This window comes from Chrysochloris asiatica, unplaced genomic scaffold (assembly GCF_000296735.1).
Source record: "Chrysochloris asiatica unplaced genomic scaffold, ChrAsi1.0 scaffold00082, whole genome shotgun sequence".
Classification (NCBI taxonomy): Eukaryota; Metazoa; Chordata; class Mammalia; order Afrosoricida; family Chrysochloridae; genus Chrysochloris; species Chrysochloris asiatica.
The window spans coordinates 10,728,038-10,744,396 of record NW_006408600.1 but is presented as its reverse complement, the minus strand read 5'-3'; the positions used below and the strand labels follow the sequence as shown (position 1 = coordinate 10,744,396).

The 16,359-nt window shown below is 40.0% G+C and overlaps 1 protein-coding gene across 1 annotated transcript; it reads left to right on the top strand.

The window, feature by feature from the left end:
• The first annotated feature begins 1,304 nt into the window (after nt 1-1,304).
• On the top strand, nt 1,305-11,729 carry LOC102827529 (28S ribosomal protein S30, mitochondrial-like). The gene is made up of 5 exons (XM_006865747.1): nt 1,305-1,878; nt 6,640-6,785; nt 8,259-8,364; nt 10,032-10,208; nt 11,330-11,729. The coding sequence occupies exons 1-5, from the start codon at nt 1,305-1,307 to the stop codon at nt 11,629-11,631; spliced, it is 1,305 nt and encodes a 434-aa protein (XP_006865809.1). The 3' UTR covers nt 11,632-11,729.
• Nucleotides 11,730-16,359: the final 4,630 nt, after the last annotated feature.

The window sequence follows — 16,359 nt, the reverse complement described above, 5'->3', positions numbered from 1 at the left end:
TATACTTTAGCCTCATATGCATGCGAAAGCTGGACAGTGAATAAGGAAGGCCATAGAAGAATTGGTGCATTTGAGCTTTGGTGTTGGAGAATATTGAAAGCCAAAAGAAAAAAGCAGATCTATGTTGGAAGAAGTACAGCCAGAGTGCTCCTTGTAGGCCAGGATGGCCAAACTTCGTCTCTCATTCTTGGGACATATTTTCAGGAGGTACCAGTCGCTAGAGAAGGATATCATGTTTGGTAAGGTGGAGGATCAGAGAAAAAGAGGAAGACCCCCAGCGACTTATAGGGATACCTATACACAACAAAACACTGACCAATCCTGCACTATGCTAATGTTTTCATTTTCCGGCACTAAATCTGACAGTGTTGTAATGTTATTCATGTTTTCAGTAGCTAAACATTCAGAAGTAGTCTGCCACTCCTTCCTAGTCTGTCTGGAAGCTCCGCTGAAAACTGTCTACCATGGTATTTTAAATTGTTGTTGTTGTTAAGTGCCATAGAGTCGGTTCCCCAAAGAGATGGATTGTCCAAGTGGCAGCATTGATGGACTCAAGCGTTTCAACTGTAGTTAGGTTGGCCCAGGATCCGGCAGTGATGTTTCATTCTGCTGTGCATAAGGTCGCTATGGGTCCGTACCGAATCGATGGTACCTACTAACAACAACAACATGCTATCATAGCTCCTGGTTCCCACCCTTAGGAAAGTAGAATGGCTCCAAGGCTAGAAATCCTTATAGATGCCCTGGTGGCGCTGTGGAGTTAGAATGGGCGGCTAACTGTATGGTAGTTCAAAACAATCACTTGCACTGGAGAAGAATGAAGAGGCAGAAAGCTCCCTAGAACCTTGGCAACCCTATGAGTCCGAATGGGAGCGTGGTAGCTTTGTTAAATAAGCACTGGACTGTGAACCTCCTGGTTGACGGTTAGAGCCAACCGCCTCTACGCCGGACAAAGATGAGGCTTTCTGCTCCCGCCCAGTCTCGGAAACCCTATACAGAGTCGCTATGAGTCAGAACAGATGCCGCAGCACTTAATAACTTGAGTGCGAACCCACACGACGGCGGTGGATTTCAGTTTTCTGGTTTGAGCGTTACTGACTGAAACAAATCTCCACGCAAGCACCACGAAACGCAAAAGTTAAAGGAGGGACCTGATTGGTTAAAACGTAATGACGCAACGTATCTCAATCCTGTTGAATCTATCTCCTAAACCTGGCTCAGATTCCGCTTCCCCATTGGTTTCTACGGCATGAGGGCAGGGACAATTGAAAAGTTGCCCTCTGGTCCCAGAATCCCCGGCAAAGATGGCGGCGTCCTGGTGTTGGAGGCTCGTTCCTCGCTGTCGGGGGCGGTCACTACACTCAGCGGCCGACGTGGCCGTCTTGGCTCCGGAAACAACTGGCCCAGATGTCGCGTCGGTTCCCGCTGTGCGTTACCCGCCGATTGTGGCTTCCCTAACAGCCAAAAGCAAGGCGGCCCGTCAGCGGAGGATAGAGAGGTGGCATGCTTCCGCACACGCAGCGGAGACGGTGGATCAGAAGTTGCGAATCCTCACGAAGATGCAGTTCATGAAGTACGTGGTTTACCCGCAGACTTTCGCTCTGAACGCTGACCGCTGGTACCAGGGCTTTACCAAGACCGCGTTTCTTTCCGGCCTGCCACCGGCGGCGGAGCCCGCGCCTGTACTGGAGTTAGCCACCTTGCGCGCGGCCGCCTGTGACTGCCTCCTGCAGGAGCACTTCTACCTGCGGCGGAGGCGGCGCGTGCCTCTCTATCAGAATCTCGAGACGACCGCCTCGCCCTTTCTGGACCAGCTGGTGGCCGCCCTCGTGGGCCTGCTCAGCCAGCACAACCCGGCGTTGGCAGCCGCTGCCCTCGGTAAGCCCCGGGTCAGCCTCAATGGGCGGGGGACGTGGAGATTAGAGGGAGCGTCTCCGCTGCTTGTTGGCCTGGTAGTTTAGATTTTTCTCTCGGCTTCGTCCATTTTTCAGCCCCTTACCTCCATGCTGGCACTGCTTTAGTAGAAGTCACTGCATTAGGACCATGGAGATTTGAGTTCTGCGCAGCCAAATGCTAGTTAGACAGCCTTGGACTAGTAGGTGATGCGCACCAGTCATGCCCTGACTCTGCTTGTGACAGACCTACCAAAGGAAGAGCAGTGCTCAGAGAAAGGGCTCTCAGGCTGTGGAGTCCATATGGGGTTGTCTTTTGGACCTAAAAACCCTATCCGTATGTAAATTTACTAACCTTTTAAGTTTTATTGTTATAAAGAAGACAATTACAGTAAAAATATTTTATCATACAATACGGAAGATTAAATGCTGTATTGACTACAATAGCTAACATTTATCAACTACTTACTATGTGCCACGTTGTTGAATACCAAATAACTTAAATCCTTACAATAACTTTACAGTAGGTAGCATTGTTTTATAAAAAATAAAAAAAACCTTTGAGTTGCAGACACCTTAAACGCACCTAGTCTAAGACCATGTAGCTGTATATTTGGGGCCACAAGACAGTCTTGAATTTTAGTAAACAGTTTTTATTAACTGGTAAGTTGTTGTTAAGTGCCATCAAGTCAATTTCGACCTATGTTTTTGTTGTTGCTAAGTACCCTGGAGTCGGTTCCGACTCATAGTGACCCTGCACAGGGTTTCCGAGGCTGCAAATCTGTACAGGAACAGAAAGCCTCATCTTTCTCCCGCGGAACAGCTGGTAGTTTCGAACTGCAGACCTTGAGGTTAGGAGTCCGATTCGTAACCACTACGCTTTACAGGGTAGCTATGGGTTTCCAAGGAGCAGCTGGTGAGCTTGAACCTCCGACCTTGCATCAGTACAGACATTGAAAGTACTTCACATATGGACAATTTAAAAAATAACTTTGTCTGCCAACAGGTGAATAACATCATATTTACTGAATTGATGTTAGTAAAACTATAGGTGGATTCTCAGCTGAGACTAGTAGTGTATATATTAACTTTTCTCCCTCAATTTGAAAGGAATGGCCTTGAATGAAACACGGACATGAGTTACTAGTATAGCGGGCCTAGAAGAATTTCCTTAACCATGTTTGGCCCTGATATCTCTTGTGTAAAATGGAGATGATGAAAACTATGCATTTGAGAATTAAAGTAAAAATTGAGTTAATAATTCATAGGATTACTTTACTTCATGCTACACTACTTTTGTTTTAGTTAGTGATACTCAAGAACAGTTAGTCTTGTGTTTATTCTTGAGAAAACTTATAGGTTATTGTTCAGCATAGTATTGGCACAAATACTTCGGTCATAATTTGTTTTTGTTACGTGCTCTTTAGTTGGTTCCGACCCATGGCGACACTATGTACAACATAATGAAACACACCATCTGGTCCTGTTCCATTCTCACAGTTGCTGCAGCCAGTGTGCCAGTCCATTTCATTAGGGGTCGCCCTCTTTTTTGTCGACCCTCCACTTTACCAAGCATGATATTATTCTCCAGGGACTGATCTCTGCTGATAATACATCTGATGTATGAGAGACAAAGTATAACCATCTTGACTTCTTAGGAGCATTCTGACTACTTCCTCTAGCACAAATTTGTTCTTCTGTGGTCTTCCTTATTCATTGTCTAACTTTCACATGCGTGTGAGGCTATTGAAAATACCATGGCTTGAGTCAGGCACACCTTAGTCCTCAAACTAACATCTTTGCTCTTAATACTTTAAAGAGGTCTTCTGCAGCAGACTTGCCTAATGCAGTTCATCCTTTGATTTCTTGACTGCTGTTTCCATGATGTTGAACAAGTCTTCTTCCAGTGTTGATCCCATGTTCTTCATATAATCCAGTTTCTCAGATTTTTGCTCACATACAGAGTGTCTTAAGTATAGTGAAATACTTCAACCCTAGTGCACAACTTTCCTGAATTTAAACCATTAGAAGTTCCTCATGAGCACCATTAAATGTTCTAGAAGACTCATTATCCGCAATGTTGTTCATAGCTTGTCATGATCCATACAGTCAAAATCAATGAATAGTCAATAAACCACAGGTAAGCATCTTTCTGGTATTCTTTGCTTTCAGCCAAGAGCCAATCAGTAGGCCAGTTAGCTAGTTTCCACATTTCTTGGTGTAAATGAGTGAATGCCTCCAGTGTTACCTTAGTTTTTTCAAAGATTTCTATTTTATTTCCTGAGCCTTGTTTGCCATGGCCTTCTGTGCACCTTGGACTTTTTCCTTCAGTACGATTGGTCACATGCTACCTCTTAAAATAGTTGAATATCAGCCATTTCTTTTTGGTACAGTGACTGTGTACTCCTACTGTCTTCTTTTGATGCTTTTTGCGTTATTCAATATTTTGCCTAATCTTTAATATTGCAAGTTGAAACTTGAATTTTTTTTTTTTACATAATTCTTTCAGCTTGAGAAATACCGAGTGTATTCTTCCTTTTGTTTTTCTTATTCAAGATCTTTGCACGTTTCATTATAATACTTGACTTTTACTTCTCCAGCTTCCCTTTGAAATTTTCTGTTTAGCTCTTTTACCTCCTTCCTTCCATGGAAGTTTTTAGCATCTTTACGCTAGAGAGCAAGTTTCAGAGTCTCTTCTGAGATCCATTTTGGTCTTTTCCGTTTTTTGCCTTCTTAATGACCTTTTGCTTTCTTCTGTATGGTGTTCTTGATGTTATCCCACAACTATTTGGTAAGGTGGAGGGTCAGAAAAAAGAGGAAGATCTCCAGAGAAATGGATTGACAAAGTGGCAGCATCAATGGGCTCATGCATGACAATAATTGTGAGGTTGGCCCAGGACTGGGCAGTGTCTTGTTCTGTTGTGCATAGGGTCACTATGAGTCCGTACCGACTCGATGGCACCTAACAACAACAACAATTCTGGTCTTTGGTCATTGTTGTGTAATGCATCATATCTGTTCTTGAGATGATCTCTAAATTCAGATGGAATAGTTCCAGGTCCTTTTTTAGCTCTCCTGGACTTATTTTAATTTCTTTCAGCTGAACTTGCATATGAGCAGCTGATAGTCTGCTTCACAGTCTGCTTCTGGCCTGGTTTTGGCTGATAATACGGAGTTTTTCAACCACAGATGTAGTCAGTTTGATTTCTGTATATTCGATTTGGTGAAGTCCATGTGTATAGTTGTCTTTCATGTTGTTTTAAAAAAGGTATTTTCAGTGAAGAAGTCATTCATCTTGCAATCTCCAGTGTCAGTTCTGTCACCAAGGCCCTATTTTGCAACTGCTGATCCTTCCTGTTTGTTTCCAATGGTTGTATTACAATTATCAGTAATTATCAATAAATCTTGATTGCGTGTTTGATCAATTACAGACTGAAGAAGTTGTCCACATTCTTTCACCACTGGCTTTAATGGTTGATGTGTAAATTTGAGTAATAGTGGTGATGTGGTTATGTGCCGTGGAGTCAGTTCAGACTCATAGAAACCCTGTGTAGGGTTTCCGAGACGAAATCTTTACAGGAGCAGAAAGTCCCATCTTTCCCCTGCGGAACAGCTGGTAGTTTCAAACTGTCAACCTTGAGGTTAGCAGCCCAGTTCATAACCACAACACTACCAGAGCTCCTTGGTCTTCCTTGTAGGCATAAGCATATTGTCCTATCACAGACAGTCTTATATTTCAAGATGCATCTTGAAATGTTCTTTTTGATGATGAATCCCAAGCCATTCCTCTTCATTTTGTAAATTCTGGCATAATAATTTCAAAATGACCAATACCAGTCCATTTCAGCACACTAATGCCTAGGCTACTGATGCTTATGGGTTCCAATTAATTTTTCACAACTTCCAATTTTCATAAATTTGTGCTCCTTACATTTCATGTTCTAATTATTAATGTTTGCATCTGTGTTTCCTCATTTTGAGTTTGGCTCCACCAGCAAATGAAAGTCCCATCATCATAATCCACTCTACATTGAGCAGGCAGCTCGTCCCCAGTCATATTTTGAGTCCCTTCCAACCTGAAGGGCTCATCTCCCAGCACTATATCTGACAATATTCTGGTGCTATAAGGAGTAGTCCTGATGTGGTACTGTGGGTTAATGCGTTGGACTGCAAAGTCAGCAGTTCAAGCTCACAGGCCACTACTTGGAAACCCTGTAAAGGGTTGCTGTGGGTCAGAACCACCTTAACAGCACATAACAACAACATCTGACAGGATGTTTTTCATGGCTAAACATTTGGAAGTAGCTGTGTCTCCTTCCTAGTGTTTGTCTGGAAGCGCAAGTGAAACCTGTACACCATGGGTGACTTTGCCTGATTTTTAAATATCCATGGCATAGCTTCCAGCTTCACAGGAACACACAAGCCACCCCAGTATGACAAACTGATGGGACTATTATATGTCATAATGTTGTTGTTATGTGCCATCAAGTCGGTTCCAAGTCATAGCGAACCTCTATAGAGTTTCCAAGGAAAAGCTGGTAGTTTTGAACTGCCAAAGTCTGTATGTTATAAAACTTTTAGGTTGGATTACTGCATAAAGGAGGTTAGCTATCATTCATCAAAATAATTTTTGCTTTTTTAAAAAATTAGACACTTTCTAAAGTTCTGTATTTAGTATTCTGTATTTTAATGATAACCAAATTTCTGTAAATAATCAAATGAAAAATATTTTAATACCTTTTGGTAGATCGTAGACGCCCGGTTCATTTTTATTGGATACGTGGTGAAGAAATTATTCCTTGTGGGCATCGAAAGGGTCGAGTTGATGCTTTGCGATACCAGATAGATGATAAACCACACAACCAGATTCGAATATCCAAGCAGCTTCCAGAGGTAAACAACATGTTTTATTGGACAAATCTTCTGTAAAAGACATAAAATCCTGAAGAACAAAGCTGTTAACTTAAATGACAGTAGTGCACCTGACCATGGTGCTTTCAATTGCTTTCTATATATGTGAAAGCTGGACAATGAAAAGGGAAGACCAAAGAAGAATAGACTTATTTGAGTTGTGGTATTGGAATGTAGGCTGCTGGAAAATGAACTATTATTTCATTCAGGGAATAGGAAGGAAACACTCACTGACGTGGATTGGCATAAGAGTTGTAACAATGGACTCAAACATACCAAAGATTGCCAAGATGATGTAGGCCATGCAACATTCATAAAATGACCGTCTTAATTTTCTAGTGTAGCTATAACAAAATACCAGAGGTGTGATCTTCTAGCAGTTTAGGAGGCTTAGAGTCCAAATTCAGGGTGCTGGCTATAGGGAAATGCCCTCTGTCTGTCACTCTGGGGCAGTGCTAAAACTCTTGACTACTAATCAACAAGTTGGCTATTCAAACCCACCATTTGCTCTTTAAGTCCCATTGAGTTGGTTCTGACTCATAGCGACCTGTATAGGGTTTCCGAGGAGCAGCTGGTGAGTTTGAACCACTGACCTTGTGGTTCAGACTGACCTTACGGTCCAGTGCTTTATCCCACAGCACCACACCAAGACTCTAACAACTCACTAGATAATTGTTTATCAGGGCATTTTTCAGTTATTGACTGGATCCTTTTAAGAAGTTAAGGAATCTTTCTGGAGAACAGCTAGCACATTATGAATGTTATCTTTAATGTGTTATTGTCGGAGGTCAGGAAACTTTTTCTTTACAAGACCCCAGAAAACTTAATTCTATCAAGTTAATTCCAACTCACAGTGATCCGTAAGGCAGAGGAGAACTACCTCAAGGGTTTCCAAAGTGGTAATTACTATAGAAGCAAGTGTCACGTCTTTGTCTTGCTGAGTGACTGGTGAGTTCGAACCACTGATTTTTCAGTTGGCAGTTGAGTGCTTAATCTCTGTACCATCAGGGCTCCTTTTAACCGATTGTTAGTAAAAAATTAAGGCTTTAAAATTTCCTGTTGCAACCACTCAGCTCTGCCATTACAATGTAAAGCAGTTAAGTTATGTGCCGTTTAGTCAAGTCCAACTCATAGCAACCCTGTGTAGAGCTTCTGAGGGGCAGCTGATAGATTGTACTGCTGACCTTATAGTTCGCAGTCCAGTGCTGATTCTATAATGCCACACCAGGAGTCCAGAAACAGCTATACATAATATATATACAAATATGTTCCAATAAAATCTCATTTGTCAAAAATAAGATGATGTCTCGATTTGGTCCATTATTAGACAGTGGTGTCACCAAATCATTTTGTAAAATCATTTAATTTTAAGATCTTAAAACCTCTTATGACAATGTAAATAACATGCATACTAATACTTCTGTGAATTCAGTATGTCTTTTCTTTTCCTTGAAGTTTGTACCACTGGATTATTCTGTTCCTGTAGAAATCCCTGTTATAAAGTGTAAGCCAGACAAGCTTCCATTATTCAAACGGCAATATGAAAACCGGATATTTGTTGGTAAGTCTCTCTTGACCTTTATGTCATAAGTGTGCCAAAAGTGTCCTGTGTGACTTTTGATCAATAGCTATAGTGAAAAATTAGTTCATGATGACCAAGAGATTCAGATAGTCCACAAGCAATATAATTTATAAGCTCACACATAAAAATTGGGAAGAAAATATTTTTCCTCTTCGCCATAAGCAGTTACTTATTTTTTTACTCAACAAGCAGTTATTAAGGAGCTTTGGTAGTGTAGTGGTTATGAATCAGGCTGTTAATCTCATGGTCAGCAGTTTGCAACTACCAGCTGTTCCACGGGAGAAAGATGAGGCTTTCTGCTCCTGTAAAGATTTACAACCTCGGAAACCTTGTACAGGGTCGCTATGAGTCAGAACCAACTCCACGGCACGTAACAACAAGCAGTTATTTTTTTTATTGACTTGAAAAACACCAAAGATTGCCAGTGTAATTATTTCCCCTCCATCCCTCCCACTTATCTTTATTTTCTGTATGGTCATAAATAAACAGTCTTGGAGACATAGTTATATTTACTTGTTGTTGTTATGTGCTGTGGAGTTGCTTCCGACTCATGGCGACCCTGTACAGGGTTTCCGAGGCTATAAATCTTTATGGGAGCAGAAAGCCTCATCTTTCTCCCGTGGAATATACTTAAATCAGACTTTGTTAATTTATTACCTAGAAACAACAAGTTTTGGACTGTTCTGTGTCTTTACGCAGCCTTCTCCTTTGTGTTCTGCACTGTGCTTGCCATCATAAAGTCTGCGGTCTGCCGTAGGCAATTTAGACTTCTGTTGTTTTCTACCTTTATAATTTCTAGCCAAGCTGAGGACAATTTTAAGAAAGACTTAAACCTCCAGACCATTTTACCAGCCCCTTCCATCTCAGTCACTGTGATCTTAGGAAGCGAACTGTGAGAAACTTTTCTCTTGAAAAGACTTTACCACTAAGTAAGGTCAGCAGTATATGAAATATTGGCTCTTATTTTCTTTACTTCTAAATGTAATATAAAGGTCCTTTTTTTAAAAAGACAATTAGAATCAAGATACTTATTTAATCATTACATTAAAATAATAAGGGAGGTTTAAAAGTTACCAATTATCTGTTTCCTCTGGTGATTATAAGGCAAATAATAAAGTTCCCAATGATGATTGAGGGATTGGAGAGAACTGAAATAATACAGAATTTTAGATAGGTTTTTATGTAGTCTTAGAACTTATCCTCTGTCGTAATAATGAACTTGAGAATAGCTAACAGATTAAGAAATTTTACTTGCATGTGAAATTCATCTGTGTTATACTCAGTAAGAAGTTGTGGTGTGGTTAAACACTGTAAGCTAAACATTAGGCTACTAACCACAAGTTTGAAAGTTCAATCCCACTATGGGTCAACCCATAGCGACCTTGCATAGGGTTTCCGAGAGTGGCTTGTGCGCTTGAACCACCAGCCTTGCAGTTCAAACTGACTTTGCAGTATAGCACATTAACCCACTGCACCACACCAGGACTCTGCAACAACAGTAAATGAAATAAAATCAATCAGAAGACTAATCATTCCAATTTGAGTGAGTACATGATGTGTACAGAAGAAATATGGGTGTGAAGTTAATGTTTAATATGTGTCTGCATGTGTATTTCATATGAAACGTCCTTTCTTTTGTTCTGCAGGTTCAAAGACAGCAGATCCATACTGCTATGGTCACACTCAGTTTCATTTGTTACCTGACAAGTTAAAAAGGGAAAGGCTTTTGAAAAAAAACTGCGCCGATCAGATAGAAGTTGTATTTCGAGCTAATGCTATTGCAAGTCTTTTTGCTTGGACTGGAGCACAAGCTTTGTATCAAGGTAAATCTAGAATGGCTTATATTCTTAAGAATTTAAGGGTTCAAATTATTTTCCTGGGTTAAAATATAAGTTGCATCGTTTTGAAAACATGCCTTGACATCAAAGACACTGGTGAAATCCGTGGAATGAGTTTTTCTGAAGTTTTTTTCTGTCTGTATTTGATGAAGAAAGAGGTGTGATGATTTTTGGGTGGGCAGGGCTATGAGTTTGGGGAATTATGAGCATATTTGAAACCAATGAATAATGATGTAGCAAGTACCAGATGTAATCTTCCAGAGGAGGCCTGTTTGTGATGCTGTAGGATAAGCACTGAAAAACCCACCAGCTGCTCCCTGGAAATGCTATACAGGGTCATTGTGAGTCAATTGACTCGACAGCACTTAACAACAGTCTTCAAGGAGTCGTCCCTGGCTGGTGCAATGGTTAAGCACTGGACTATACTAACCAAAAGTTGTGTGGTTTAAACCCTTTAGAGTCTCCTTCAAAGTAAGACCCTGTAATCTGTTTCTGAAAGGTGGTTCTTATTAAGCGACATCAACTTGGTTTGGACTCATAGCAACCCTGTATAGAATTTACAAAGCTTTGAATCTTTGCCAGGAAGAGAAAGCCTGAACTTTCTCCTGTGAAATGGCTAGTGGGCTTGAACCGCTGTCCTTGTGGTTTGAAGTCCAGTGCTTATTTTATGGAGTGACTACACACCGTAAAAGGTTACAGCCTTGAAAATCCTGTGGAGCAGTTGTACTTGACCATGAGTCAGAATCCACCGACAGTAACTACCGGTAGTCTTATAGACGTAAAGCGTTAAGCATACCATCTGTTGTGCAGTGGTGTAGTGGATTTGAATTGCCAACTTTTTGTTAGTAATAGTAGTTTGAGTGCAAAATGTTGGCACCATCCAATGACTATTAGAGATATTAGAAGTTACAAAGTAATTTTTAATCCAAAAAAATGGAATATGGGGTTAAAATGAAGAAGATAATAGAAAATTATGAGATATTAATTTATTAGGAAGATAAAGTATCCAGAATTTTTGGGAGGTGTTAAATATGTTCTCATGTGTTAGGGTTTGTTTGTTTTGATAAAATACCTCTGTAAATTTTAACGTAACTTTTTTTCTACAGGATTCTGGAGTGAAGCAGATGTTACTCGGCCTTTTGTATCCCAAGGCGTGATCACAGATGGGAAATACTTTTCCTTTTTCTGTTACCAGTTAAATACTTTGGCACTGACTGTACAAGCTGACCAAAATAACCCTCGTATAAACATATGTTGGGGGACACACAGTAAGCCTCTGTATGAAACAATAGAAGATAATGAGGTGAAAGGTTTTAATGATGATGTTCTACTTCAAATAGTTCACTTTCTACTGAATAGGCCAAAAGAAGACAAAGCACAGCTGTTGGAAAACAAACAAAACATTTGATTCAGGACTTTGGGGCTACTTATTCTCACTGAAGTAACAATTAAAGGAATTTTATTAATGAGACTTGTAATGGCCATATATTAACTGCAATCATTTTTTTCATTGCAGTAGATTTGTGGTAAATTTGTTGTCTGTGTAACAACGTTTTACCTGTCAACATTTCGTGGCATTAATTGTATTCATCATGTGCAAGCATTATCCTTTTCCATCACTTTTAACACAATTTCAGTGTCTCCCAAACTGTGCTTCCCTTTTGCCCTTGCCCTCTCACTTGTCCTAGTAACCATAAATAGCCTTAAGTCTGGATGTATTTTCCTGTTCTAGATAGTACATATAAGAGGGAGGGACAAACAAGTCTTACGTAAGTATGCAATTGACCCTCTCATTCTGCTTCTGCTCAAACTATGTAGCTAAAAGACTTAATTTTTTATTTAATATTCTGATTTAAAAATTATTTTATTTATATATGGTCAATTGATGAAGCTCTAATCCATGTATATTCAAATGCAAGGACAATAAATGTTGATTTTTTTTTTTTTTTTTTTTTTTTTTTTAAGGCAGTTATAGTCCTGGTGTGGCGCTATAGGATAAGGTCAATTTGAATCTCAGGGTCAGAAGTTCACCAGCCACTCCTTGGAAACCCTATACAGGCTCACTTTGGAGCAGACTCGATGGCACTAACAACAACATAGTGTTTCAGAGTTCTGCTCAAACCACTTTAAAACATGAATGACATTTAGCAACTAAAACCCAGGAGTGTTAAATGACTCTTCCAAGATTTCACAGATGATTGATTATAACACCAAAATATTCATTGTTATCCAGGTAATTCCTACTCATAGCTACATTACAGGACAGAGTACAGCTGCCCACAGGGTTTCCTGTAGTCTGTATAGAAGCAGACTGCCACATCGTTCATCCTAGGAGTAGCTGGTGGGATTGAAACACTGACCTATCACCTGGTTGCCTAGCACTTAATTGTTATGTCACCAGAACTCGTTGATTATTAATTACTAGGTGCCTTCAAGTCAGTTCCAACTCATAGTGACTCTGTGTACAAAAGCAGGAAGTACTGCTAGTCCTGCACCATCCTCACAGTTGTTGCTACATTTGAGTGCATTGTGTCACTCCATCTCATTGATGGTGATCTGCTACCAAGAATTTTCACTAATCATCTGCCAAGAATGATGTCCTTCTCTAGTGTCTGTCCCATCCTAATGACATGTCTAAAGTACATGAGACAGTCTCACCATCATGGTCTCCAAGGTGAATTCTGACTATTTTCTCCCAGACAGATTTTTCTGTTCTAGCAGTCCACAATAATCTATTCAGTATCCTTTGCCAACACCATAATTCAAATACATTACTTCTCTGGTCATCTTCTGGTGAATTATGTTCAGCTTAGCTTCTTAGCACCTCTTAAAAGTAATGTTTTTGCTGTTCTGTGCTGAGGAGTTGATTCTGACTCCTAGAACCCTGTATAAGGTTTCCAGGGAAAAGCTGGTGAGTTTGAACTGCTGACCTTGTGATTCAAACTGAATTTTCAGTCCAGTACTTTAACACATTTCAATTCAAAAAGATTGAAAAATTAGTTTTAACTAGTTTCAAAATCAGTTATTAGTAAAATAGCTGATTTTGAGAATTCAGTTTCATCAAAAGAATTTTTAGTGTAGAAAAAGTTAACCTTTCTATGGTCATGCTTACACTTATTTTATGTGACTTCATATGAATGCATACAATATCCTATTATTTTATGTTTAATCATTTGTTTATTATAATATTATTCCATAGAAATTTACAAGGCAACTATTTGGCCAGCCATTTGGAAGAGATCCATATTTTACCTATATTTTGTCAAGCAGGTGATCCAACAGAATGTGGAAATTATCAAACAATATTATTAATATCACATGCAAGTAAAATTTTGCTGGAAATAATTAAGAAACGACTGCAACAGTACATGGACAGAGAACTGCCAGAAATTCAAGCTGGATTCAGGTGAGGATTGGAACGAGGGATATCAGAGCTGATGTCTGACGTAGGTAGCATGGCTAAAAGCAGAGAGCACCAGAAAGATGTTTGCATATTCTTTATTGACTATGTGAAGGATTTCAACTGTGGAGCATGACAAACTTTAAATATAGAATGGTATTCCAGAACACTTACTTATTCTCATAAGGAACCTCTACGTAGCCCGAGAGGCAGTTTGTTCAAACAGAACAAGGAGATACTGAATGTTTTAAAATTAGGAAAGGTATGCACCAAGGTTACATCCTATCATCATATTTGTTCACTCTGCAATCTGTATACTGAGCAAATAATTTGAGAGACTGGATTACATCAAAAAGAATGTTGCTTCACGATTACAGGAAGACTCATTAACAACCTGAGATATGCAGATGGTACAACCTTGCTTTCTGGAAGCAAAGAAGACTTAAAATCCTGATGAAGATCAAAGACCACAGACTTCAGTATGGATTGCACCTTAATGCAAAAAACCCAGAAATCCTCAAAACTATTAAGTTCTGTCAAGTCGATTCTATCTCATAGTGACCCTTTATAGGGTTTCCAAGGAGTGGCTAGTGAGTTTGTATCACCAAACTTGTTCCAAAAGACCTTATTGTCCAGTGGTTTATTCCACAGTGCCACACCAGGACTTCCCTCACAAATGGTCCATGATAAATAATATGATAAATGGAGAAAGATTGAAGTTGTCAAAGACTTCACTTTGCTTGAATCTACAATCAACATGGAAGCAGCAGTCAAAAAAACAAATAACATTGCATTAGGCAAATCTGCAAAAGATCTGTTTAAAGTGTTAAAGGGCAAAAATATCAGGACTAAAGTGTACCTGATACAAGTAATTTTCAATCATCTTATACACATGCGAAATTGTGCAATGGATAGGAAAGGAGAAAAGAGGGACCAGCCAGTCCCTGGAGAAAGATAGCATGTTTGGTAAAGTAGAGGGTCAGAGAAAGAGGAAGAGAGGGTCAGGGGATGAGATGAGTCTACACAGTGGCAGCAGTAATGAACTCAAATATGGTGATGATTGTGAGGTTGGCACAGGACCAGGCAGTGGTTTTTTTTTTTGTTAAGACATAGGGTCACTATGAGTCAGTACCAAGTAGATGGCACCTAACACCAACAACAATGGATTGCCAGAAGAACAAATGTGTTGGAAGAAGTATAGCCAGAATGTTCCTTAGAAGCCAGATGGCCAGACTTTATCTCTCATACTTAGGCATGTTATCAGGAAGGACCAGTCTGAGAAGGACATCATGCTTGGTAAAGTGGCTATGTGCCTTTGAGTCGGTTCTGACTCATAGCCATCCTGTGTAGGGTGTCCAATGCTATAAATCTATGGGAACAGAAAACCTCATCTGAGGAGTGCCTGGTGGACTTGAACTGCTGGTCTTGTGGTTAGCAGTCCAATGTGTAAGCCACTGCACTATCATAACTCTTGCTTAAGTGGTGAATCATTGAACAATCAGGACCCCCATCAAGATGAACTGACAACAGTGGCAGCAAAATGGGCTCAAATTAAAAAAAACTGAGGATGGCACACAAGGCCAGGCAGTATTTCGTTCTGTTGTGCGTAGGGTCACTGTGAGTGGGAACCAACTTGAGGGACCTAACAACAATTATTATAATCATAAAAAATAATGTTTTGCTTTTTTTTTGTTGTTGTTAATAAGGCAAAGGTCATAATTTGTTGCTAAGATACTTCCCTGCGATAGAAGCTTAGGGAGCCCTTACCACAGATGATTACTAAGTGGAGGAACATCATTTGAAAGAAGCAGTGGATACATCGCCATGTAATTTCAGGAATCCCTTATGGAGCAGTGTGTTAAACACTGGGCTGCCAACTGCAAGGTTGGCAGTTCAAATCCATTAGCCATTCTGCAAGAGAAAGAATGCTGTCTACTCCTGTAAAGATTTACAGTCTCAGAACTCCCACTGGAACATTTTCCTCTGCCTCATAGTGTTAGTATACGTTAGAATTGATTGGATAGCAGTGAGTTTGGTTTTTGGTGTTTTGGCTGTGCTGTCACTCCACAGTTCCCTTATCTAAACTGTTTCCTAAGGTTGGTATTCTGTGTTTTACCCTTTGTTCTGTCTGTTCCAATCTGTGTATTGCTATCCCATTCATCCATTATGGGGAAATGCAAATAAATAGAGAGCACCTATACAAAGGATGGAGTCCTGGCGCTGTGGGCTAATGCGCCAGACTGCAAAGCCGTTTGAACTGCAAGGTTGGTGGTTCAAGCTCACCAGCTGCTCCTCAGAAACCCTATACAGGGTCGTTATGTGTCGGAACCGACTCAATGGCACGTAACAACAACATACAAAAGATAAGCACTAGACAGGAAGGTCTGTCTGAACTGCAAGGTGGCAGTTTAAATCTTACCAGCTGTTCCTTGGAAATCCTATACAGGGTCGCTATGAGTCAGAACCAATTCCAATCAACAACAGCAACAACAAGGAAAATGAAGTCTCTTCATATTAACTCTTGATTTCTAGTTAGTAAATTTGAGGTGTCTTCCTCAGTTCTTGTGTCTGCAAAATGATATTCTGACCAGGTTGTAACGGTTATATGAACATGTGAAAGTGCTCTTAAAATACTAATTAAAATAGTATTTAGAGTTAAGTTGAAATGTCATTTCTTTCCATAAGGCTTCAATGGTCATATTTGTTATCAAGTCGGTTCAGACTCATTGTTACTCA